Source organism: Bufo gargarizans, chromosome 4, assembly GCF_014858855.1.
Source record: "Bufo gargarizans isolate SCDJY-AF-19 chromosome 4, ASM1485885v1, whole genome shotgun sequence".
NCBI classification, from domain to species: Eukaryota; Metazoa; Chordata; class Amphibia; order Anura; family Bufonidae; genus Bufo; species Bufo gargarizans.
The window spans coordinates 453,630,283-453,655,877 of NC_058083.1; the positions used below are offsets into that span (position 1 = coordinate 453,630,283).

General features: G+C 43.6%; 1 protein-coding gene across 1 annotated transcript in view; it reads left to right on the forward strand.

Moving 5' to 3' along the window:
• Positions 1–25,595, forward strand: part of EML6 (EMAP like 6) — a 188,125-nt gene that overhangs the window by 102,441 nt on the left and 60,089 nt on the right. The window contains exons 20-25 of the mRNA XM_044290143.1: positions 1,336–1,463; positions 9,260–9,401; positions 11,520–11,672; positions 14,665–14,796; positions 16,224–16,312; positions 16,916–17,092. Coding sequence (XP_044146078.1) covers positions 1,336–1,463; positions 9,260–9,401; positions 11,520–11,672; positions 14,665–14,796; positions 16,224–16,312; positions 16,916–17,092 — 821 coding nt within the window. The remainder of the gene's footprint in view (positions 1–1,335; positions 1,464–9,259; positions 9,402–11,519; positions 11,673–14,664; positions 14,797–16,223; positions 16,313–16,915; positions 17,093–25,595) is intronic.

The window sequence follows — 25,595 nt, forward strand, 5'->3', positions numbered from 1 at the left end:
ACTCAGTGCCCGAAAAGAAAAACACTAGTGTGAATGTACCCTATAGAACACTCTTTTCAGGGCGGCACCAAAACCTAGTTTGCCACCATAAAAGAAACGGAGATAGGGATGTTTAGGGTATCCTCCTGAGGTTGCATCTAATTAATGGAAGTATAGATGACCTGCTATATTTGTAGCTCATTAATTGCTTAGAATGGTTTTGAGTCCTACACTGGATACATTCTGTATTTTTTTAAATATAAAATCAGGGGTGCAGCTAGCCTTTTTGCTGCCTGAGGTAAAACTTAAAATGCCCCCCGTAGTGCTCCAACTTGTAACGCCCCTTGTAGTTTTCCAGCCTGCAATGCCCCCCATGTAGTGCTCCAACCTGTAATGCCCCCCATGTAGTGCTCCAGCCTGTAATGCCCCCCATGTAGTGCTCCAGCCTGTAATGCCCCCGTAGTGCTCCAGCTTTTAACGCCCCCTGTAGTGCTCCAGCCTGTAATACCCGCCATGTAGTGCTCCAGCCTGTAATGCCCCCGTAGTGCTCCAGCTTGTAACGCCCCCTGTAGTGCTCCAGCTTGTAATACCCGCCATGTAGTGCTCCAGCCTGCAATGCCCCCCATGTAGTGCTCCACCCTGTAATGCCCGCCATGTAGTGCTCCAGCCTGCAATGCCCCCCATGTAGTGCTCCAGCCTGCAATGCCCCCCATGTAGTGCTCCACCCTGTAATGCCCGCCATGTAGTGCTCCAGCCTGCAATGCCCCCCATGTAGTGCTCCAGCCTGCAATGCCCCCCATGTAGTGCTCCACCCTGTAATGCCCGCCATGTACTGCTCCAGCCTGCAATGCCCGCCATGTAGTGCTCCAGCTTGTAACTCCCCTGTAGTTTTCCAGCCTGCAATGCCCCCATGTAGTCCTCCAGCCTGTAATACCCGCCATGTAGTGCTCCAGCCTGCAATGCCCCCATGTAGTGCTCCAGCCTGTAATACCCGCCATGTAGTGCTCCAGCCTGCAATGCCCCTCATGTAGTGCTCCAGCTTGTAACGCCCCCTGTAGTTTTCCAGCCTGTAATGCCTCCCAGAAGTGCTCCAGCTTGTAATGCCCCCCTGACGAGATGCTCATTTCGCCCCATGGAAAATATTTTATAATAAAATAAAAACGACTGATTCACATTTCTCCCTGTCATACATCCACTTGTACAGTCATTATATGACCGCTAAACCATTTTGTTAAATTGCTATAAAATAGTACATAAATAATGGGGAAGAAGTCATTTTATACTTTTGATTTTTCACCGCGCTATAAGGAACTATGAAAGAAATTCAGCAGAAAAATTTTAATTTCTGTTTTGTAGGCTTACTTTTAGAAGATAATCCTTCAATTCGTGCCATCACTTTGGGACATGGACACATATTGGTTGGGACCAAGAATGGAGAAGTTCTAGAAATTGATAAAAGTGGTCCAATAACGTTGCTTGTCCAGGTAAAACGGTCGTTGCTCATAAAGCATAGGTATATTGTATGGAATTATTCTGTTAGAGGGCAGGTCCACCTTCCAACATCATTTAGCACTGTATACATACATAAACAGTTAAAGGGCTCGGCCCATTCTAGCAACTTACCACCTATCTACAGGAGAAGTCTTTGATCGCTGGGGTGCCACCTGTAGGAGGTTGTGGAGGTTCCAATGGTGAGATGGGATGTGGATCGGTGATAACAATTTGTATGGTGAGACAACCCCTTTAACAAAATACAGTGTATTGCTTTACTCTCTTTTTACTGATCCTGAGTTACAAGGGATATTATAGTCCAGAGCTGCATTCACAGTTCTACTAGTTGTCATTGGAAACAGTCAACAAACTTGACGTCAGGCAGATCCCTAACTTTGGCAGAATTGGCAAAAGCAATCTCCATGCCATGCTGTTTTGCTTCTAGAGGACAGTACTTCATACATACAGCACCCAGCGCCTGCACAGCACTGAGGGGTCGTTCAGTCTCGGTGCACACGACCGGGTGCTGTGTATAGTCCGGGGCCTTGACTACTTTCACTACCTTCAGATCTATATACTCATTATTGTATCCCAGACCACAGGGATATATTAAGGTTTGTATTAGCAAGTACACTTGTATCTGCGGAGATCAGTTTGAGTTCTTGATGCGTGAAGACAGCACGGGGGTTTGATGTGAGCACAGACACATTCATGAGACAGAGCTCCTCTAAGATGTGACCCTGAAGATACCTACTGTGACAACGTGTTATACGGTACTGCATGAACCTGCCAGAATGAGGCCAATCCAGGAGAAGTCCCTGTGTCTCGGAGACAATCAGGATAACACAATACACATAGCACATGCGTTCGGTTGGCTTTTTCATGTTTTGTAGCGGCTAGTACTGGGTGTCTTTAAGGCTAGATACTGAATATGCTGTTGGTAGAACGTCCTAATTTAATTGTAGATCTGCTTTGTGAGCGAAAACAAACCAATTGTAGATGAAGCAGCTGCAATAATAAAATTAGCTGAGGGCAAATGCCATTATTCTGCAGATTGATTAGATCAATGGAAGAATGTATTGACTAATGTATGGGATTAGGAAGCTAGGAGACTTGATTATGGTGTTCTGGAAAGCCAAGGAAATGGTTATAATTACAGAATAGGTGTACTTGGCCCGAGAAGAAGGATTTAAAAATAAAATACTTTATTAAAAAGTCTTTAAGGGTGGGCTCACATCTGCGTTCTGTATTCCGTTATGGCTTTCCATTATAACATGGTTATAACGGAATCCATAAGACAGAAGTCAAAACGGAAGCTGTTAAGAGACATTCCGTTTTGATCTGTCTTAATAGAAGTCTATGGGAGTCATAACGCATCCGTCTGGTTCCCGTTATGCAAGACGGAAAACAAAGTCCTGTCATGATTTTTTTCTACATTCTGCATAACGGAAACGGGCGGATGCCTTATGATTCCCATAGACTTCTATTAAGACGGAATGCCTTTTAAAGGCTTCCGTTTTGCATTCTGTCATAATACAAGTCTATGACTGGCAGCATAATGGATCCGTCCTTCGTCTTATGAATTCCGTTATTTTCCGTTATAACCATGGTATAACGGAAAGCCATAACAGAATCCAGAATGCAGATGTGTACCCACCCTAACAGTAGATAAAAAAACAAATCAACTAGTGGGCATCTGGCTTAGGCCTCATGCACACAACAGTTTTTTTTCACAGTCTGCAAAAACGGGGTCTGTAGGTCCGTGATCCGTGACCGTTTTTTCGTCCGTGGGTCTTCCTTGATTTTTGGAGGATCCACTGACATGAAAAAAAAAAGTCGTTTTGGTGTCCGCCTGGCCGTGCAGAGCCAAACGGATCCGTCCTGAATTACAATGCAAGTCAATGGGGACGGATCCGTTTCACGTTGACACAATATGGTGCAATTGCAAACTGATCCGTCCCCATTGACTTTTAATGTAAAGTCAGGAGTCCCTTTATACCAATCCGATGGTATATTTTAACTTGAAGCGTCCCCATCACCATGGGAACGCCTCTATGTTAGAATATATTGTCGGATATGAGTTACATCGTGAAACTCAGATCCGACAGTATATTCTAACACAGAGGCGTTCCCATGGTGATGGGGACGCTTCAGGTTAGAATATACTAAAAAACTGTGTACATGACTGCCCCCTGCTGCCTGTTTTTAACTCATTGGTGGCCGGTGCGGCCGCCCCCCCCCTCCCCCTGTAGTTAACTCATTGGTGGTCAGTGGGCCCCCCCTCCCTCCCCTGTAGTTAACTCGTTGGTGGCCAGCCCCCCACCCTCCCTCCCCTGTAGTTAACTCATTTGTAGCCAGTGCCCCCCCCCTTCCTCCCCTGTAGTTAACTCGTTGGTGGCCAGCCCCCCCCTCCCTCCCCTGTAGTTAACTCATTTGTAGCCAGTGGCCCCCCCCTCCCTCCCCTGTAGATAACTCGTTGGTAGCCAGTGGGCCCCCCCCCTCCCCTTCCTAATTAAAATCTCCCCCCTATCATTGGGGGCAGTGGAGACTACCGATCGGAGTCCCAGTTTAATCGCTGGGGCTCCGATCGGTAACCATGGCAACCAGGACGCTACTGCAGTCCCGGTTGCCATGGTTACTTAGCAATTTGTAGAAGCATCATACTAACCTGCGAGCTGCGATGTCTGTGTCCGGCCGGGAGCTCCTCCTACTGGTAAGTGAAAGGTCTGTGCGGTGCATTGCCTAATGATCTGTCACTTACCAGTAGGAGGAGCTCCCGGCCGGACACAGACATCGCAGCTCGCAGGTAAGTATGATGCTTCTACAAACCGCAGTAGCGTCCCAGTTGCCATGGTTACCGATCGGAGCCCCAGCGATTAAACTGGGACTCCGATCGGTACTCTCCACTGCCACCAATGATAGGGGGGGAGATTTTAATTAGGAGGGGGAGGGAGGGGAGAGGTCCCACTGGCCACCAATGAGTTAACTACAGGGGAGGGGGGGGGTTGGCCACCAACAAGTACAGGAGGGGGGGGGCCCACTGGCTACAAATGAGTTAACTACAGGGGAGGGGGGGGGGCTGGCTACCAACGAGTTAACTACATGGGAGGGAGGAGGCCCACTGGCTACAAATGAGTTAACTACAGGGGGGGGGGGGGGGGGCTGGCTACCAACGAGTTAACTACAGGGGAGGGAGGAGGGGGCCCACTGGCTACTAATGAGTTAACTACAGGGGAGGGGGGGGGCCCACTGGCTACCAATAAGTTAACTACAGGGGAGGGAGGGGGGGTCTGCCCCCTGCTGCCTGGCAGCACCTGCCAGGCAGCAGGGGGCAGTCATGTACACAGTTCTTTTAGTATATTCTAACTAGAAGCGTCCCTATCACCATGGGAACGCCTCTGTGTTAGAATATACTGTCGGATCTGAGTTTTCACAAAGTGAAAACTCAGCTCTGAAAAAGCTTTTATGCAGACGGATCTTCGGATCCGTCTGTATGAAAGTAACCTACGGCCACGGATCACGGACACGGATGCCAATCTTGTGTGCATCCGTGTTCTTTCACGGACCCATTGACTTGAATGGGTCCGTGAACCGTTGTCCGTCAAAAAAATAGGACAGGTCATATTTTTTTGACGGACAGGATACACGGATCACGGTCTTGGCTGCAAAACGGTGCATCTTCCGATTTTTCCACGGACCGATTGAAAGTCAATGGGTCCGCGAAAAAAAAACGGACAACGGACATGGATGCACACAACGGTCGTGTGCATGAGGCCTTAACTTGAAAAGGCCGGTGGGAGGGCGTGTTTGGGTTCAAATCCCTTTCATGTGATAGTCCTACAAGCTATACACATACACACAAGCTGTCCTGCTGAATGCTGCCGGCTAACAGTAACACTGACTCCTGCTATTGCCCTACGTGTTTTTACACAACCATCATTAATTTGTGTTTCTTCAGGGGCTATTAGACATGGATTCAGGCACCATTGGGTACCAAACACAGGGCGGGTATTGTCGTGTGACGTTACACTTATTCCCCAGCATCACACCCACATCACAGAGGGCTTGACTGCTCAACAGACCAGCCTTATGTGATTGGCTGTCTCTTATGATGATGTCATGGCGGAGGCGGAACCTTGGGCATATATAAAGGCACACAAATGCCACACGGCTACATACTAGAGCTGGACACAGCACTGAATGTTGTAACAATAATTGTACTGGTATCTGAGGGTGCCTAATTCCATACCTAATAACCCTTGATGAAACACAAAATTATGATGGTTGTGTGGAAACACGTAGGGAATAAGTAGGAGGCAGTGTTACTGTTAGCAGGTAGCAGAGGGATAGCTTTGTGTATATCAAACAGGGCCACCAACTGAAAGGGGAAAAGGATTTGAACCCCAACAAGCCCTCCCCCCGGCTATCTCTCTCTACCCACTAGTTCAGGGTGGGTTTGGTTTTTGATCTACTTTTAATGGTTATTTAATAAAGTATTTCACTTTTAAATCGTTCTACCCAGTCCAAGTACACTTTTCTACTGAACGATACACCAAGTTATCCAATCTTCCCTATGTGTATAATTACAGAATACCCTCCATTACAGGACTTCACCTTTATACTACATTGTCCTTATCAAGCTTTACCATGCATGCTTCTTCATTTTCTAAAGCAAGCACAACAATCATCTGGTTTACTTAGTCCACATATTCAGCACATTGACCCAGATTTACTCATTTTAAAGATGGTGTAGACTTAGGCTGTCTAGGTCTTCACCAGATTTATTACAGGGGCTCAGGCTGGATGATAAATCTGGTTCAGGGATGGACACTTTTCTATGACTCTGTACCAACTATTGATTGGCATACTTTGAAACATACGGTAATTTTATGCCAGAACTATGGTGCAATTTTGATGCAAAGTGGTTAATCCTAGGCTACATCCTTACCCATGAAGCCCGGTCCCCTTGTTGAGCAACATGGGAAAAAAGTGTAGAAACCCTAGTTGCGCCGGATTGCACCAAAATTTGTGCCACGTTTGAGACAGATTCTAGGCACAGACACATTAGTAAATGTGGGCGATTGTTCTTATGACTTTGTCAAATGGCACAGTTTGCTCTCTGTAGTCAACGTGTATATATTTGCCTAATTTTTTTTGTAGTCCTGGAAAATCCCTTGAAGACCCTGTTTACACCCAGTTGCATGTTGGATGAAAAGGAATACCCTGGGCAAAACTGACATGTGTTATGTCTAGTGCATGCCTTGAAGGGCAGTGTATGAAACAGGAATTTTGTTTTGTGTTTTTTGATACCCTATGTCATGCACTGTGCCCTATGGACCTGCCTGTCATATAACACAATTACACAGACCGTTCCTTTCAAGTAAATGGCCGCCTTTTATCATTATGTTGCTTTTAGATCCAGCATTCTGTGCTGATTAAACACTGTCTGCTTTAGACAATTCCTACATTTTTATTAGGCTGCTAAATACACAATGTGGCCCCAGCAGCTGAATCCGTGTGTAGCTCACCACTAATTGCTGGGCTGCACCTGTAATTTTTGTCTGGCACCTTTACATGCAGTATGTAGGGTGGAAATTTGTGATAAGTTGCATGCAGATCCTGGCGCCACATCGTGTACAGGCAACCTAAGGGTCTCTTGACAATAAATCAGTCACAAAGTGATCACAAATCAGTGGGTTGTCAGAATCACCCAGAGTCAATATATAGATTAATAGATGGACTAGCCTAGCTGTAGTGATGTCTCCCCATAGACTGCGCATGAAGACAGTAGATTCTGCTCCCTAACTCTGTCTTTCTCACTCAGAATCAGAATTCACAGTTCTGACAAATTCCCATCAGGGGATCCAAATAATAAAAGTGGTGAAGTATAATCAGTCACCGACCGCCACCATTAAGACTTAGTCTTTATTAGATATATTAAGAAATACCATAAAGTGCCTTAAAACAAGGGTCAGGATACAGGGAAAAGGGAAGAAAATCTGAACCCTGATGTTTCCATATTCTTTATACCTCTCATGCTCGTGTGTGGGAGGAAAACACCACACCGAGCATAGGAGGGAAAAGGGGATACCAGAATAAGAGGTCTGTAAACTCGGGAAGGGAAATGGTCAGCTCCTAGAGTCTCCCTCAGGCCAAATGACAAACTACAGGGAAAGGCCAAACACACATATACATAAACAAAATACAAAAGGGAAAGGAAACACTTATCTTCAATAAAGCTTTGGTAGCACCAGGAACTCAGCCAAGAACCAAATACAAGCTAACCACAAGTCCAACAGAAGCTATAAACCGCATAGCAAAGAGGGAGAAACAACAATAAATAGAGAAGGTAAAATGACCACAATAGCCACATCTGGGGAAAGAAGGTGTGGCAAGCACCAGAAACAACACAGACGTCATTTGATGCAAAAGGAAAACATGTCAGATCAAACCACGTGTTGCCAGTCTCACAGATCTCCTGTCACAGGAACATCCGTATGTCTCGGTACGTCCATGACAATACCCTGCCTGATCCCGTATCAGGAACCTCCTATATGTCCTAGGAAAGCTCTGACATCAGGATAGAAACCACCACCGTTTATACAAGTGAATATGATATTGCCAAAAAATAAAACAATATAATAAAGGACATATAAAAAATATGGGTTATTCGGCTGATAATGGCACACCCAGCGCTTAGCTAGAGCTGTTATCTTCAGCAATCAGGACAAGTGTATTTTAGCAAGAGTCAAGTACAGTGGACAGTTATTGATTTCAGCTGGTATCTTGCAATTTTCACTTCTATAGAAAGAAATAATTGTTGAGCAATTCTCTCCTCTGACAGTATCAACTGATCTTTGTGACCACAGTCCCTTTTACACAGCTCAGGTTTTGGTCAATTATAGGGGATGAACGTTCCTACAAATGCTCTTTCCCAATAATTTCCCTGTGTAAATCTTCCGCTATCAGGTAATCGCACCTTTTCTGCAACATGCAAAATCATTGCTTGTCGACAGCAGATCATCCTGTGCAAACAATGAATCTGTCATGGGATCAGCAATCACAGTACCAGTCTTTTATCTCAAACAGAGGAGATGATTGCTGCAGTGTAAATGCAGTTATCACCTCAGCTGATGATAAGGCGTTTATCTGGAACGCTTGGTTCGTTCTTGATAGTTGTCTGTAAATCAGGCCATGTAAAAGAGTCTTAACAGGTCTACAAATGAGACAAAATCTTTAATTCTCAGATGTCTGTTAGCAAGTAGATGGAGTCAAGCTGTAATAGTGTCTCTCCATATACTACACATGAAGCCAGCATATCCTGCTACCTAACTCTGTCTCATTCACTCGGAATCAACATATAAAGCATTATAAAGAAGTACTGATCAGTAGTGATGTGAATAAAGCATTAGGGTATTATATAACACTCACTATTAGCTTTTGAATCATAATCATGCCTGCTTCTCTCTGAGCACTGTTCTTTTCCCTGCTCCAACCCGTCTCCCTATAGAATTCAATAGGATAATGTAATCTGATTCTTCATTGACAAGGCAGCCTGTCGGCTGTCTTGCCTCACAAGATGGAATGAGTGGAGCATGTTAGTCTGGGAAAGGGAACTGGTGAAACAGCTGATAAGAAGACTACAAAGATTTTTCCCTGTGATAACATATATTACAAAGTTTTTTTATATTCGCCTGTACTATTGATTTATGTTGTGTGTAAAGTTAATGACCATTTACATTTCTTGATGGGAAAACATAATTGTTCTTTGTTTTGTTACTTATGACAGGGTCATATGGAAGGAGAAGTCTGGGGTCTGGCGACCCATCCACAGCTACCTATAAGTGCCACAGTGAGTGATGACAGAACACTCCGGATATGGGAACTCTCCTCCCAACACCGCATGCTGGCTGTGCGGAAGCTGAAAAGGGGTACGTTTTAAGATTGTGAAAAAATGGCTGATTATGTTGACCTTTATGTAGAAGACATTGACCCGCTTTCTAAGTAAAGGAGATAGTTAAAGTGAGTTAGCATCAAATTTTGCATAACTCTGATGGTTGGTTTATATGCGCCGAGGAGCAGCAAATTGTCGGGAAGGAAGCGTTTCTTCCTGACAATCAGCTGCTCGTTAAGTGGAGGTGAAGCTCTGTATGTACAGTATGCAACGATCACCTCCACAGCATGAGAACCAGGGTCGGTGCAAGGACTTTTGCCAACACAAGCAAAGCTAAATTTTGCCCCCCCCCCCCCCCCGCCGCCCCTTCCAGCTCACCTGGTTCTGGTCCCGTCTGCAGCAGTGCTGGCTTCTCCTCTGTGTGTCCTGGTATCTTCTCTCTGATTCAGACAATCGCTGGTTTGAGGACCATATTTCTCGCGCTCTAAGACGCACCTGGGTTTTAGAGGAGGATAATAAGAAAAAAATATTTTCCATTACACCTTAGGTCAGACCAGCAATCAGACATCCAATGCCTCAGATCAGACCCCCATGTCAGACATCAGCCCCCATCCATCAGCCCCCCATGTCAGCCATCAACCCCCCCATGTCACATTTCTCCCCCTTCATGTCACATCAGCCCTCCATGTCACATCAGCCCTCCATGTCACATTTCTCCCCCTCCTTTTTATATAATCCCCTCTGTCACATCACCCCCATGTCACATTTCTCCCCCCATGTCACATTTCTCCGCCTTCACAACTCACAAGTAAGTGATTTAAAAAAAAAAAAAGAAGGTTCATTTTTCCGCCCTCCCCATAGGGTGCACCCTGAGGCAGCCGCTTGGTCTGCCTTATGGTAGCACCGGCCCTGATGAGAACGAGCAATCACTACTGCGATCGCTCGTCCTCATACAGCTGCATTGCTTCTGGGCAGCAGAGTGCTGTTTATACAGCACGATCTGCTGCTCAGAAACGATAATTTATGTGCCTGCAAAAACGCTTGTTCATCGGGTGATTGGCTGCAGCTTTAGAAGGGCAGATTGTCGGGAACAAGCGTTCGTAGAAATGTTCATTCTGATAGTTTACCACTCGGACAGTGTAAACCAAGCATTAGGTTACACATTGGTTTACACATTGGTTTACACATTGCAAAATCCACGGCAGAACAAAATATGCTGAAAATAGTTTTTTTTGTTGGCAGAATTTTTTGTGACTGAAAATCAGTTCCATTCACCTACATGGGGCTTGCAGAAATCCATGTGCTTGCTACCCCATTGAAATGAATGGACTTGATTTTCAGTTGTAGAAAATTCTGCAACAAAACCGCACCTTTACAAGCATATTTTTGTTATTGGAGCACTTGTGATGATCTGTAAGCTTCCTATGTAGCTGTGCAGTCTCGTTTTGCTGTGCCTGTCTCCTCAGTTCTTCCTTACTCCTCCCCCTTCCCTTCTCCATAGACTTGCATTGACATGTGTAATATGATACTCCTGCAGAGATGATGTCCTGATGGGAAAAAGTCATTTTGCAAAGTAAAAACATTTAGTGTGGAGTAGTGGGGGAACGTAACACAGCTGATAACAAGAGAACTCGATATTTCTCACTGATGAAACTTATTACAGAATTTCTGGTGTTCGCTTGTGCTATTGATTATACAAAGTTGTGTGAAAAGTTAGGGACCATTTAATAATTATGTCCGTGGTACTTCTCCTAGGAGAACACTATTCCAAATTGGTGAGTGATGAGAAAAGAGACTAATTTTATCACTAAACTGTTTTCTTTATTCATTTTTTTACTTTTTTGGCACAGTCATGAACTGCAATGTAGACCATTTTATTGCATAATATGGTTTGTTAAATGGAGTCTATTGCCTCCAACATCAGTTTCAAAGTCAGAATATGGCCATGTGTTGAAGGATAGGTGTCCAGGCATATATAACGATACCTTTCTTAATTGTTAGAGTTTAGCTGACTTTAGTCTTATGTGTGGGGACAGCTTTCATTTAATAGCGGCATTGGGTCTAAAATACTGTATCAACGTTTAGGTATAATCTGTGGTGTCTTTGTATTTGTAGTGCACAATTAGATTTTTCAAGTTTCCGCTTTGTGTTTCAGGCGGACGATGCTGTGCCTTCTCTCCAGATGGGAAAGCCTTAGCTGTAGGCCTGAACGATGGCAGCTTCATAGTGGTAAATGCTGACACTCTTGAAGACATGGTGTCTTTTCACCATAGGAAGGAAATGATAGCTGACATAAAATTTTCGCCAGGTATGAATCATTCTATTGCCTCAGTTTTTTTATGTCTGTGTAGCAGTGTTTATTTGATATGTGATGCGTTGCTCTGGATGTAGTTATATTCAGCTAAAAACATAAAAAAGGTTTGAGCTGCACTTCACAAGTATAATGATATAAATAACTTGTTTCTCCTAGCTTGATCCTCTAATTTGAAGGCCTTAAAGGAGTTGTCTAGGTTTGGGGACCTTTCTTCCAGACGCTCTAACCTCACTGGACCTGCGGACACAGACCTCTTCATAACTTTGGAGCATCCAGCGCCGCTTCTAAATGTAAGACAGCTATCGAGCTGACTTACATTTAGACCTTTTTCTATGCTTGAAACAGGCGTAGAAAATTGTAAATGAGACGTGCCAGCCCACCTACGCCATGCTTACCTTTTTAGACCTGGCCTGAGCGGGGAGAAGTCGCAGATTACGGCACAACTAACCATTGCGCCCCAATCTGCACCTGAAGTACGCCTACGCTTCATAAATGACCTCCTTGGTGTCTTTGTAATCCTACTGACCAGCAGTATAAAGATAACATGTGATTTTTCCCGCACGGTGTATGCTGCAATAACAAAACCCAAAAAGCAATGGCAGAATTGTGAAAAATTTGGGTCTGAAGCAACATTTTATTTAAAAAATATTCACTTTCATCATTTTCACAGCCAAGTGTTTCTAAATTCTGTAAAATGCCTGTGCAGTCAAAGTGCTCAGTACAACCCTTAGTAAATTCCTTGAGGATTGTAGTTTCCAAAAAGTGGTTGCTTTTTGAGAGTTTCCACTTTAGGGGTACCTCAGAGTCTCTTCCAATACAACAAACATGGCACCCAAAACCCATTTTAACAGCATCTGTTCTCCAAAAACCGTATGGCGCTGCCATGTGCCCAAAGAGCAGTTTATGACTATATATGGGGTGTTTGTTTAAACTGCAGAATCAGTGTAATAAATATTGAGGTTTATTTTGCTGTTAACCCTTGCTGTGTTGCAGGAAAAATGGATTAACATAAAAAATCTGCAAAAAAAAAGGATAATTTGAAATGTCACCTCCATTTTTCTTTATCTCTTGTGGAACACCTCAAGGGTTTACAAAGTTTGTAACATCAGTTTTGAATAATATGATGGGTGCTTAAAAAACGGTTTTGGAAATTTTCTTGAAAATTTTAAAAATTGCTTTTAAAGTTCTAAGCCTTTTAATGTCCTAATGTCTTTTACGAGATGATGCTAACATGAAGTAGACATATGGGAAATGTTTATTGATAACTATTTTATGAGGTATTACTATCTGTTATAAAAGTAGAGAAATTAAAATTTAGAAAATAAATGTAGACCCAAATTTACCACTGACATGAAGTACAGTGTGTCACCAGAAAACAATCTCAGAATCGTTTAGATAAGTAAAACCATTCCAAAGTTAATACCACATAAAGTGACACATGTCACATTTGCAAAAATAGGCCTGGGACGGAAGGTGAAAACTGGCTTGGGAAAGAAGGGGTTAATTTGACTTGACTGTGTGTATATGTATATATCTGATAGCAATGTGAACAATTAGAATCAAAGAAGAGGAATACATTAAGTATGGTGAGCCTTATGAAAGTCTGATCAAAATCAGATGATCACAGAAGTAAAAGGGTAAACTAACAAAGCAATAGATTTGATGTATTTTAGGTGGCGTTACCATCAGTTATGAGCGCACTATATGAAAGCTGGTCAGCTGAAGTGGCATTACATAGTATTTTCTGCTTATATAAAGAATGCATGTACCACATGTGATGTTACAAATCTTTGGTGCGGCTTCATCTGGAATATGCAGTTCAGTTCTGGGCACCAGGTCATAGAAAGGATGCCCTGGAGCTGGAAAAAAGTACAAAGGAGAGCAACTAAACTGATAAGGGGCATGGAGGGTCTTAGTTACGAGGAAAGATAAAAAAAAATTAGATTTATTTAGTCTTGAGAAGAGGCTTTTAAGGGAGGAACATTATTAGCCTATACTAGTGGTCGGCAAACCGCGGCTCGCGAGCATTAAGCTGCTCTTTAGCCCCTTGAATTACAGGTGCGGGCTCCGATCTAGCCGAAAGACCAACCCCTCCTGGTGATTTGTGAAGCATGCACTACAGTCTTCTTGCCTGTGGAACGCATTTGTGTTCCGCAAAGCTGTAGAGGGCGTGTACATCTCATATCACATGCCCATATTTTTTATGTTTTCAACTGAAGTTTATGTCACCCTGATGGATTTATGCGCATATGCTAGTTGTCTTCTTCATATTGATTATCATCAGTGGGCACTTATTGAAACTAAAAACAATGTACCTTCCTATATATTTTAGGTTTTAAAAATGTGGCTCTTGAAAGAAATTTCAATCGCGGTTTTGTTGATATTTGGCTCAGTTGACTAAAAAGTGGGCACTGCCTCCCCCTGAAGAAGAAAAAGTTCAGTCTCCGGAGATGTCAAAGCTTCTTTACTGTGAATCGGTGGAATAGTCTACCTCCGGACATGGTCACAGCAGGGCAGTTTTTTTAAAAGGGCTTAGATGAATTCTTAAAATTAAATAACTTTAATGCTAATGAAAATGTGTAGAAATCTGGGTCTCACACCTCTTTTCTAAAATTCGCATTCCCACCTATCCCATGGTTGAACTTGATGCACGTATGTCTCTTTTCAACCGTATTAATTCTGTAATATCCACCATATTAGAAACAGCACATTAGCTAAATTGGATTTTCATTAAATGTGATTGTATTCCTGAATGAAAATAATCATTTTCTGCTTAATTTTATTAAGTTGTAAATGTATTAAACGTTTAACTGGGCAGCAATAGCTGAGGTATAGGTATTCAATATTTGCTGTGGTTTGAATTTTATATGAGCAGGGCTTTTATGCTTTTCTCTTCCATCAGGCACACATTTATGGGAGCCACCCATCATTTGTATCTGCGATAGAAGGATATTGTATTATAATTTCATATTTTTATCTTTTGCAGAGGCTGGAAAATATCTGGCGGTGGCCTCTCATGATAACTTTGTTGATATCTATAATGTCCTGACAAGCAAGAGAGTTGGCATCTGCAAAGGAGCCTCCAGCTATATCACCCACATTGATTGGGACTCTAGAGGTAAAAAGGCTTTGCTGGACTTAATGGATTCTGAAAAAAAAAAAGATAAATAATCTGAAATGACTATCATTTTTTGGTTGGTCTGTAAACTAAAAGGTTGATTTTAAGTATGATATTTTCTTATGGCGTTAAAGGGGTTGATCAAAATGTATTGGCTAAGTGTCTCAGATTTTATTACTAGAGAGAAGGCTTAGTCCATATGTCATGTTTGCATCTATTATAGTGCATTATTTTCTGTGCCTTTATGAACGTAGCCATGCACATCCGCAAATTTAGTATCATATCGGGCAGGATGTTTTGTATCCCCTTTTTTTTCATGATTTGTTTGACTTGTCTTGAAGGAATGGCACCTTCAGGTGTGAATGCGCTCCTACTCTGGGAGTAGCATTCATGTGCACTTTTGCCCCACCTATCTAATAGGCGATCTTGATTAAGGTGGTACATATAGTTGTGTGAGCTCCTTCTCCCGCCGGTTGCTGATGAACATGGAGTTAACTAGGAGCAACACAGTATATGTGTGGGGTCTGCGCTCCTGAACATAGGTGCATAACGGCATAGGCAGGTTTAGCGTAGGACCCGTCTGAACTGAGACCACCGTGGCGCTGGGTAGGTGGGCACAGATGTATTTTGATCAAAATGTATTGGCTAAGTGTCTCCGATTTTACTACTAGAGTGAGGGCTTGGTGCATATGTTATGTTTGCATCTATTACTATAGTGCATTATTTTCTGACTTTATGAACGTAGCCATGCACATCCGCATATTTAGTATCATATCGGGCAGGATGTTTTGTATCCCTTTTTTTTTCATGATTTAAAGGGGTTGTCCCACTAAAACTATTCTACATTTTTCAAACCAGCCCATGGATCTAAATACTTCTCTAATTGCATGTAATTAAAAATGTTGTATTTGCGGGGTACTATCTCTCCTTGGGGAGAGAGCGCCTTAATCGGTGTCAGGAGACTTATAGGCCATTCAAGGAATTCTGGGAAGAAAGGGATGCAAATGAGCTCTAAACAAGCCCCCAAATCCTGACAGGTCTCACACCCAGTTAAGCCAGTATTCTCTGCTCTGCACTGCTGAGGGGCAATCACCTCGAAACAGCTGTCTGCAGATGAGATGCTGGCTTATTTAAGATCCGAGTGTAATAGGCAGCGTAGACTCTATTACTGCAATGATAATTTATAACGATACGACCAGAAACGGTGATCATCAGTCATCATTGTTATGACCTTCATAAAATGATTGTTGCAGATTCATTGGATATTAGCTTTACATTTTTCTATGTCCTGGGCATTTACTTATCACAGTAAATACATTTAGAGTCTTGAACATGAAACTGTATTTGAAATGACGCCACCCGCCAAACTTCATATATTGTCAATCACAGTTTTTTTTTTTTTTCAATTTATTTTTATTTTTTTACAGGTAAATTGCTGCAAGTTAATACAGGTGCCAAAGAACAATTATTCTTCGAAGCTCCAAGGGGAAAAAGATATGTCATTAAATCTGCCGAGGTAACATTGACCCCATTTAACAGATTTTTTATTTTTTTATTTTAGTAGTGCAGTGCCATTTCTCCAGATCCACTCTCTCCACAAAACGTATGCAATTTTCCCTTGAGGCCTCATGCTCACAACCGTATCCGTCTTGCGGTCTGTTGACTTCAATGAGTACATGGTCCACATTTTGCAGACAAGTATAGGACACGTTCTGTCTTTTTGTGGAATGGACATACGGATGTGGAAAGCACTCGGGGGGGAATTATCATGAGTGTAATATCTGAAGTCAGTTTTCCTTGAGCCTGCGTTGGCGTACTTTATGTCTCATTTATCAAACGTTGTACGTTGTTTTGTCTAGAGCAGCTCCGCCAGTTTTCCTTCATAAATCAGGGCCTGCAAAATGTGCACAGTGAACCTTTTGAAAACAATGGGTCTGTAAATAAAATGCGGACAGCAAACAGACCGAAACCGTATTTTTCTAATCAATAATTTGCAGACCACAAAACGGATACGGTCTTGTGCATGGGGCCTTAGTAGGACTTTATTTGTTGCGTCTTGCATTTGTGTTTGATAACATTTGTTAGTGTGTATTGTCACCTGTAAGATACATTGTTGCAGATGGAGCGGATAGAATGGCACTCCTGGACCTGCGTCCTTGGCCCCACGTGTGAAGGAATCTGGCCTGCTCATAGTGATGTGACGGACGTAAATGCCGCCTCCCTTACCAAAGACAGAAAATCTTTAGCTACAGGAGATGATTTTGGCTTTGTGAAACTCTTTTCCTATCCAGTAAAGGTAAATATGCAGAAATGAGCAGTGATCCGATTTATCAAACCTGGTGTAAAGTAGAACTGGCTTAGTTGCCCATAGCAACCAATCAGACTCCACCTTTCAGAGCTCCTTTACACCAGTTTGCGTGTGCGATCTGTACAGTATATCACTGCCTGGTTAATACGTTGTATCACATTGATGAGATCAGAAGGCGGCGTCTGATTTGTTTTCTGAAGCAGCGCTGTTCTTGTCCGTGGACTGTGTCTGGTGATCTGTATACTGGGCACAACCCAAGGAAAAGTGCGTGCCATTAAGATCCTTCTAATGAACCCCTTTAATCAGGATCACTGTGATATTATTAATAAAGTTTTTTGAAACAAGCACTTTTTTATGTTCCTATTGTTGGTCCTGTAGCCTGTCATGGTCGTAAGGCTTTGTTCACATCTGCATTGGAGGCTGACATAGTGGACTTGTCAAGTTGTAGCCGGGTTCTGGTCCAAGGTTTCTACTTTGGTTATGTCTGTTATTTTGAAGAATTCCCCCAAATCTCCTTCTGCTTTAGGCCTCCTGCACACGAACGTGTGCGCCCCGTGGCCGTGCTGCGGGCCGCAATGCACGAACACCGTACGTGGAGCAGCCGCAGCGGATTGCAGACCCATTCACTTTAATGGTCGTTCTGCAAAAAGATAGGACATGTTCTATCTGTTTGCGGAATGGAAGTACGGGACGAAACCCCACAGAAGCGCTCTGTAGTGCTTCCATAGGGTTTGGTTCCGTGCCTCCGTTCCGCATCTCCGGATTTGCGGACCCATTGAAGTGAATGGGTCCGCATCCGTGATGCGGAATGCACACGGATCGGTGCCCGTGTATTGCGGATCCGCAATACGGCAACGGGACACCTACGGTCGTGTGCAGGAGGCCTTACTTTTATGGGATAACCCCCCTGGCTGGGGGTAATCAACTTGCCCAGTACAAGGATACCCAACATGCGGCCCTCCAGCTGTTAAAAAACTACAACTCCCAACATGCCCTGATAGATGTAGGCTGTCCAGGCATGCTGGGAGTTGTAGTTTTGCAACAGCTGGACAGCCGCAGGTTAGGCATCCATGGTCTTTCATATGGCAGCTAGGTGGAAATCAGCAGATCTTTCCTTTTGAGGCAGTTAAAGGGGTTATCCAGGAATTACTTTTGATAATCTATCCTCTGCAGTGAGTGCCGTGGCCGCTTCCTAGGCCAGTGATGTCACTGTACATTGGTCACATGGCCTAGTTGCAGCTCAGCCCCATTCAAGCAATAGAGGTCTTCCACAGACCGTCTCCTCTACAGGATTAAGAAGATTTGGCAGAATAGTGAAGCACACTCTTACAAGTTGGTTAAAAGGTTTTATTCTACTCACAAGAGTTGGTAGACAAAAGGCATATAACACAGTAAAAACTTTCACGTTCCTGCCCAACCCGGGTTTCGCTCTCTGGCTTCCTCAGGGGCGACAACTGCGCATGTCCGCAGTAGGGCCCTTTAAATAGCCCGGCTTCTCACATTACAAGAGCCGGTATTAGCCCAAATCATATTCAGATCTTATTTATATATGCAACAGTTTCAAGTCATACAAAATACAAACAGTGACCTTCCTTTAAATTCGGAGAGAATCTCTTCCTATTGCAAACACTTATTTACAATACTTCCCCTTTCTGGTTGCCGCAGTTCTGTTTCACAGTAGACTTCACTGATCCTACTGCTAACCATTTTTTTTCCCGTGACATATCACCTAAAATCATCATTTTCCTTTCGATTTGTGCAGCCTATATCTCAAATCCCTCAAGCTTCCCACATTTATCTATGTCATTCATAATGCTGTTACCTGGGCACCGCCCATTAATGGTCACGTCATTCAGGTGCTCTCAACCTCCCCTCCTCCCCATGACGCCCACATCACACGGCACAACCGCCCATTGAACGATCACTCCCCCATGACGTAGCTCAAAGGTCCTCAAGAAGGAAGGTGAAGAGCACACCGAATAGCGTCACCCGTAGGAATGGTTTACACTATGCATGGTTTTAAATCAAATTCTATGTTCAAGCCACCTGGCTGCAGGGTCCCTAACTGGTAGATCCACTCTACTTCTTTTCTATTAATTTGTGCCAGCGAGTCCCTCCCTCGCCAGTGTGGCTTGACAACTTCTACTCCGGCAAACTTCAAGCCCCGCGGATCTTTCCCATGTATGAGCTTGAAGTGGGCCGATACACTATGGGTCATCAGCCCTTTCCTGATGTTCCGTAGATGTTCTTGAATCCTTATTTTCAACTTCCTCACTGTCCTGCCAACGTACTGGAGCCCACAGGGGCACTCCAGCACGTATATAATACCCTCATTCTCACATGAGCAGTTTCCTTTTATACGGAACTCCCCTCCATTCTTCTTGGATATCATACAGTTAGTATTCCTTAATCGTCCTTTAGTATTACGATTCTTGCACCCTGCGCAGAACCCACACCATGTGAATTTTCCTCCTTCCTTCTTTAGCTTTACACCCACTGGAGGGATGGCACTGTGTACAAGCTTCGTTCTAATGCTAGCCGCTTTCCTAAAAATGAAGGAGGGATTGTCAGTTATGACTTTTCCTAGTATTGGGTCATTTTTTAAAATACCCCAGTTCTTTTTCACCACTTTTTTGATATTATCAGACATCGAGCAATATTTTGTCACAAAGGAGAACCTATAGTCCTTTTCATTCTTTTTTTCTTCTTTTTCTTTCCTACGTTCATTTTCTTTCTTTTTTTCCTCCTCTACCGTTTGTATACACATATCAAGACCCGCCTCATCATAGCCTCTTTCCAGGAATCTGTCTTTTAGCACCTTACATTGTGTCCTATAGTCTTCCACTACTGTGCAATTACGGGCCATCCTTTTAAACTGTCCTTTCGGTATGTTTTTGAGCCATGGTCCGTAATGGCAACTCTTCATATCGATATATGAGTTTACATCTGTCTCTTTAAAGTACGAGCTGGTTTTAAATCGGCCATCCTCTATCTGTATACATAAGTCCAGAAAATTAATAGAGACATTACTGATCTCCCCCACAAACCGCAGGTTCCAATCGTTGTTATTCAATTGGTGGATGAAGGTCTCAAGTCCCTCTCTCTCTCCTTCCCACACTAGGAGACAGTCGTCAATATATCTCCTCCAGAGGGTCAGCTTGCCCCCTGGGGTGTCCGCTCCTAGTGTGGGAAGGATAGTCCTCTCCTCCCATGCACACATAAAAATGTTGGCGAAACTGGGGGCGAATTTCGCCCCCATTGCCGTACCAATACACTGTACGTAGTGGGAGTCCCTAAACCAAAAATAGTTGTAATCTAGACAGAAGTTTCCCTGCAGATCTCCTATTTTGGGGTCTTTTTTAATCCTGCTCCCCACCGCTTCTATACCTAGCTTCTTCGGGATAACTGTATACAGGGATGCCACGTCAATTGTGGCCATCCATGTGTTAGCAGTGGGGGGGCTCAGATCTTTTATAAGGTGTATCACTGCCCCTGTATCCTTCAGATGCGAGGGGTTTTGCGTCACATATCCCTGTAGGTAAAAATCAATATATTCTGTAATTTTACAGGTCAGGGAATTTAGACCCGAAATTATCGGCCTCCCTGGGGGGTCAATCAGGCTTTTGTGCACCTTTGGCAGGTGGTATATCACCGGCACTATGGGAAATGGGACGGTAAGGTACTCATACTCTTTTTTATTTAATATTCCTTTTTTAAAACCCTCTGCTAGTATACCATCGAGAATCTGTTTATACTCAAAGGTGGGGTTACTTTTCAGTTTCCTATAGGTTGCTTCATCGGATACCAATCTCGCCATTTCTGATTCATATTTTTCTTTATTCATCACGACCCCCCCCCCCCCCTTTATCGGCTGGCTTAATGATAATATCCGGGTTCTGTTCCAGGTCCTTCAGGGCCTTTCTCTCATTATAATTAAGGTTTTGTGTCACCTTACTCGTATCCATGTCTTCTAGCTCTTTCAATAGGCCTATCTTGAATGCCTCCACACACTTATTATTCAGATTTTTAGGGGAAAACTTGGATTTTTCTTTCATTTGTGTGTGCACGATACCCTCCCCCTCATCCACCTTTTTATTCTGCGGTGCAGGGTTATTAATCCAATATTTTGCCATGTTAATTTTCCTAATGTATTTATGGATATCCAGGAATGTCTCAAATTTATTAATTTTCTGGCTTGGTGCATATTTTAAACCCTTACCAAGGACACTCTTTTCTCCTTCCGTTAAGATGTGACTGCTCAGGTTAAAGATTCCTCTTATATTTCCTTGCTCTTTTTGGTTTTTGGGCTTATTCTTCCCTTTTCCCCGTCTTCCTCTGCAAGACTTCTTTTTAGTGGTGTCCTCACTATCTGTTCTTTTATTTCTCCTTCCCTCTGCACTCCTTTTATGCTCTGATGGGGAAAGTTTTGTTCGCCTTGCTGTTTCAACCTTGGTCTATCTCCCTCATAATTTTCTCTCGTCTGATTCTCTCCATAACCATTCCCCTCATAGTGGGTCCCTTTTTCATATTGGTTCATGCTGTAGTTCTCCTGTGGCCTCCATTTTGGCTTTCCCTTATATCCTCCCCCTTGATGCGGCTGTCTGTATGGTTGTCTGTATTGATATCCTCTATAGCCACTATTTTGACCATAATTCCCGCTCTGTTGGCCTCCATAGTTGTGCTGGTATATACGGTTTTGCTGATACATATAATCATTCCCTCTCCCATAATTTGGCTCATATACACATTCATTATCTCTATTAGGCTGATATGCACGATGTTAATTTCTATTGTAATATCCAGGATTACGCTGCGGTATATAGTCATTAGACTGATAGTTTTGAGTATAATTATTCCTATTTTTAAAAACCTTCTGCCTTCCACCCCCATTTTCTGTTTTCTTAAAACCTTCAGTGTAGTGTCCTTGGTTGGGATTATTTACACTGGGCTCATCCACATGCACCACATCCAACATAGTCTCCTCTGTGTTCTTTTGCTTATTTTTCCATTTATATACCATATCTATTCTATAATCATTGCAGATCTTCGCATATTTTTTCTGCTTTTTACTCCTTATTTCCTTTTCGGATTTGAGTACTGCTTCCTGACATTGTTTGCTATACTTTTCATATGCCTCCCTATTTGCACTTTTTGCTGGTTTGATCACTTCTTGCAGTTCATCAATTGCTTGATTAATCTTTTTTAACTTATTTTTTCGAACGGTAATAATGTACTGCATCACTTTCCATGCACATTCATTCAATACTTTTTCCCATCCTACTAAATCCTCATCCTCCTCAGTGATCAAAGGGAGTTGCCATCTCAAACCCTCTGGGATCCTGCCTTCCATTAGGAATCGCTCCAAGGAGGCAATGTCCCAGGTGGTTCTTATTTCCCCAATGAATTCCCTTTCTAGCTTTACAAACAATGTCCGCATATCATCATTCCCTTTTTCATTTTCAACAGGAGTATCACAGAAAACATCAAGATTACACTTAAAATTAGCTCTAAACTCAAAAATGTCCATGTTAGTAGCAGGATTTGACACACCTACGAATGCAATATAAAATAAAATCTAAGAAGTCAGTCCTGTGTCCCAACACGGACAGGTACTTGCGCTGCTGGTCCCGATGTAGTGTGGTAGGTGATTCACACTGAGTAGTCAGGCAATAGAGGTTTGGGAACCGCGCCGCTTGAGACTATGTTCTCCGGTTCACCGGTGAATGAAGCAGGGCACCAGCCTCAATCCTCTTCACCTAAGGCAGGGGTGCACAACCTTTTCTGGTTGGGGGCCACATTGTCAACCTGAAACAATTTCAAAGGCCGAAAATAATCTTTAAAGGGGTACTACCAAGTGAAATACTATATTTATGGCATATTGAACATAGAGTATATATTCTAAATGTCTAGTTACACTTCTAGTACTTCCATCTAATGGGACAATACATGAAAGATTTATGTGAGCAGCCACAAGATATAGACATACATGTCTGCTACCAGATGGCGGGGGGCCGCATAAAATGGTATTGAGGGCCGCATGTGGCCCCCGGGCCGCAGGTTGTGCACCCCTGACCTAAGGGATCCGATCTTCCACAGACCGTCTCCTCTACAGGATTAAGAAGATTTGGCAGAATAGTGAAGCACCCTCTTACAAGTTGGTTAAAAGGTTTTATTCTACTCACAAGAGTTGGTACAAAAGGCATATAACACAGTAAAAACTTTCACGTTCCTGCCCGACCCGGGTTTCGCTCTCTGGCTTCCTCAGGGGCGACAACTGCGCATGTCCGCAGTAGGGCCCTTTAAATAGCCCGGCTTCTCACATTACAAGAGCCGGTATTAGCCCAAATCATATTCAGATCTTATTTATATATGCAACAGTTTCAAGTCAATGAAGCTGAGCCACAATGCCAAGCACTGCCACTATACAATGTACAGCACTGTCCTGGGAAAGCTGCTGGGGAGCCATTAAGGCTGTATTACACAGCCTGGTTCTGTCGGCGATTGTCGGAAGGGAAGCATTCCTTCCCGGCAATCACCTGCTCGCTAGCGGAGGAGACTGCGTTTGTTTGTTCATCGGATAATTATTAAGTATTAGGGTCCATTCACACGTCCGTAAGTGTTTTCCGCAAAACACGGACACCTAAAAATTTGCGATCCGCAATTTGCGGACAGCACATCACAGACACTATAATAGAATATGCCTCTTCTGGTCTGCAATTGCGGGCAAGAATAGGACATGTTCTATTTTTTTCAGGAACGTAATTGCGGATCCCGAAAAAACGGATCCCGAAAATGCGGATGCGGATCCCAGAAATGCAGATTTGCATCCATTCCAGCCCCATTGAAAGTGAATGGGTCCGCAAATTGCGGAACGAATGTGGACCCAAATTAACGACATGTGAATGGACCCCTAAACTGCCAGATCAGTGCTAACGAGCGTTCATATTAATGCTCGTTAGTGAAGATTGGCCCGACAATCGCGGTGAGCACAGCGGCTCCCTGAAACAGCTGATTGACGGGGGTGCTGGGATTCAGACCCCTGCTGATGTGATAATGATTACCTATCGTGAGGATAGGACATCATGATCTTTACCCAGATAACCCCTTCAGGCCCCCTGCACACGAACGTGTGCGCCCCGTGGTCGTGGTGCGGGCCGCAATGCACGAGCACAGTCCGTGGGGCAGCCGCAGCGGATTGCGGACCCATTCACTTGAATGGGTCCGCGATCCGGCCGTTCCGCAAAAAGATAGGACATGTTCTATCTTTTTGCGGAACGGAATTACGGGACGAAACCCCACGGAAGCACTCCGTAGTGCTTCCGTAGGGTTGCGTTCTGTGCTTCCGTACCATTCCGCATCTCCAGATTTGCGGACCCATTCAAGTGAATGGGTCCGCATCCGTGATGCGGAATGCCCACGGAACGGCACCTGTGTATTGCGGATCCGCAAATGCGGTCCGCAATACGGCAACGGGAAGCACACGTTCGTGTGCAGGGGGCCTTAGGGAGAGAGTCAGTAAAATGTTGATATATGCTCCTCTTTGTGTGTTTTTCACGTAACGCAGGCCCCATAGAAATAAATGGGGTTGCTTGAAAATCGCAAGCATCCGCAAGCAAGTGCGGATGCGGTGCGATTTTCACGCACGGTTGCTAGGAGATGATCGGGATGGAGACCTGATCATTATTATTTTCCCTTATAACATGGTTATAAGGGAAAATAATAGCATTTTTAATACAGAATGCATAGTAAAATAGCGCTGGAGTGGTTAAAAAAAATAATAATAATAATTTAACTCACCTTAATCCACTTCATCACGCAGCCCGACTTCTCTTCTGTCTTCTTTTTTGCTGTGTGCAGGAAAAGGACCTGTGGTGACGTCACTCCGGTCATCACATGGTCCGTCACATGATCTTTTACAATGGTGATGGATCATCTGATGGACCATGTGATGACCGGAGTGACGTCACCACAGGTCCTTTTCCTGCACACAGCAAAAAAAGAAGACAGAAGAGATGCCGACTGCGCGAGCAAGTGGATTAAGGTGAGTTAAATTATTATAATTTTTTTAACCCTTCCAGCGCTATTGTACTATGCATTCTGTATTAAAAATGCTATTATTTTCCCTTATAACCATGTTATAAGGGAAAATAATACAATCTACAGAACACCGATCCCAAGCCCGAACTTCTGTGAAGAAGTTTGGTTTTGGGTACCAAACATTCTGATTTTTCTCACGCGCGTGCAAAACGCATTTCAATGTTTTGCACTCGCGCAGAAAAATCGCGCATGTTCCCGCAACGCACCCACACCTTTTCCCGCAACACCCGTGTGATAGAGGCCATAGTCTATTCTTTTAATCTATAAAGCAAGGCTTCTAGAACATGCTGCTCTATTTTGTCCAATAAAATAATGGGTTCCCTGATGGAAACTCGACGGACCCGCTTATAGTCATGGGGGACTGTCTGTTTGCTATTTGTCTTTATGCAGCAGA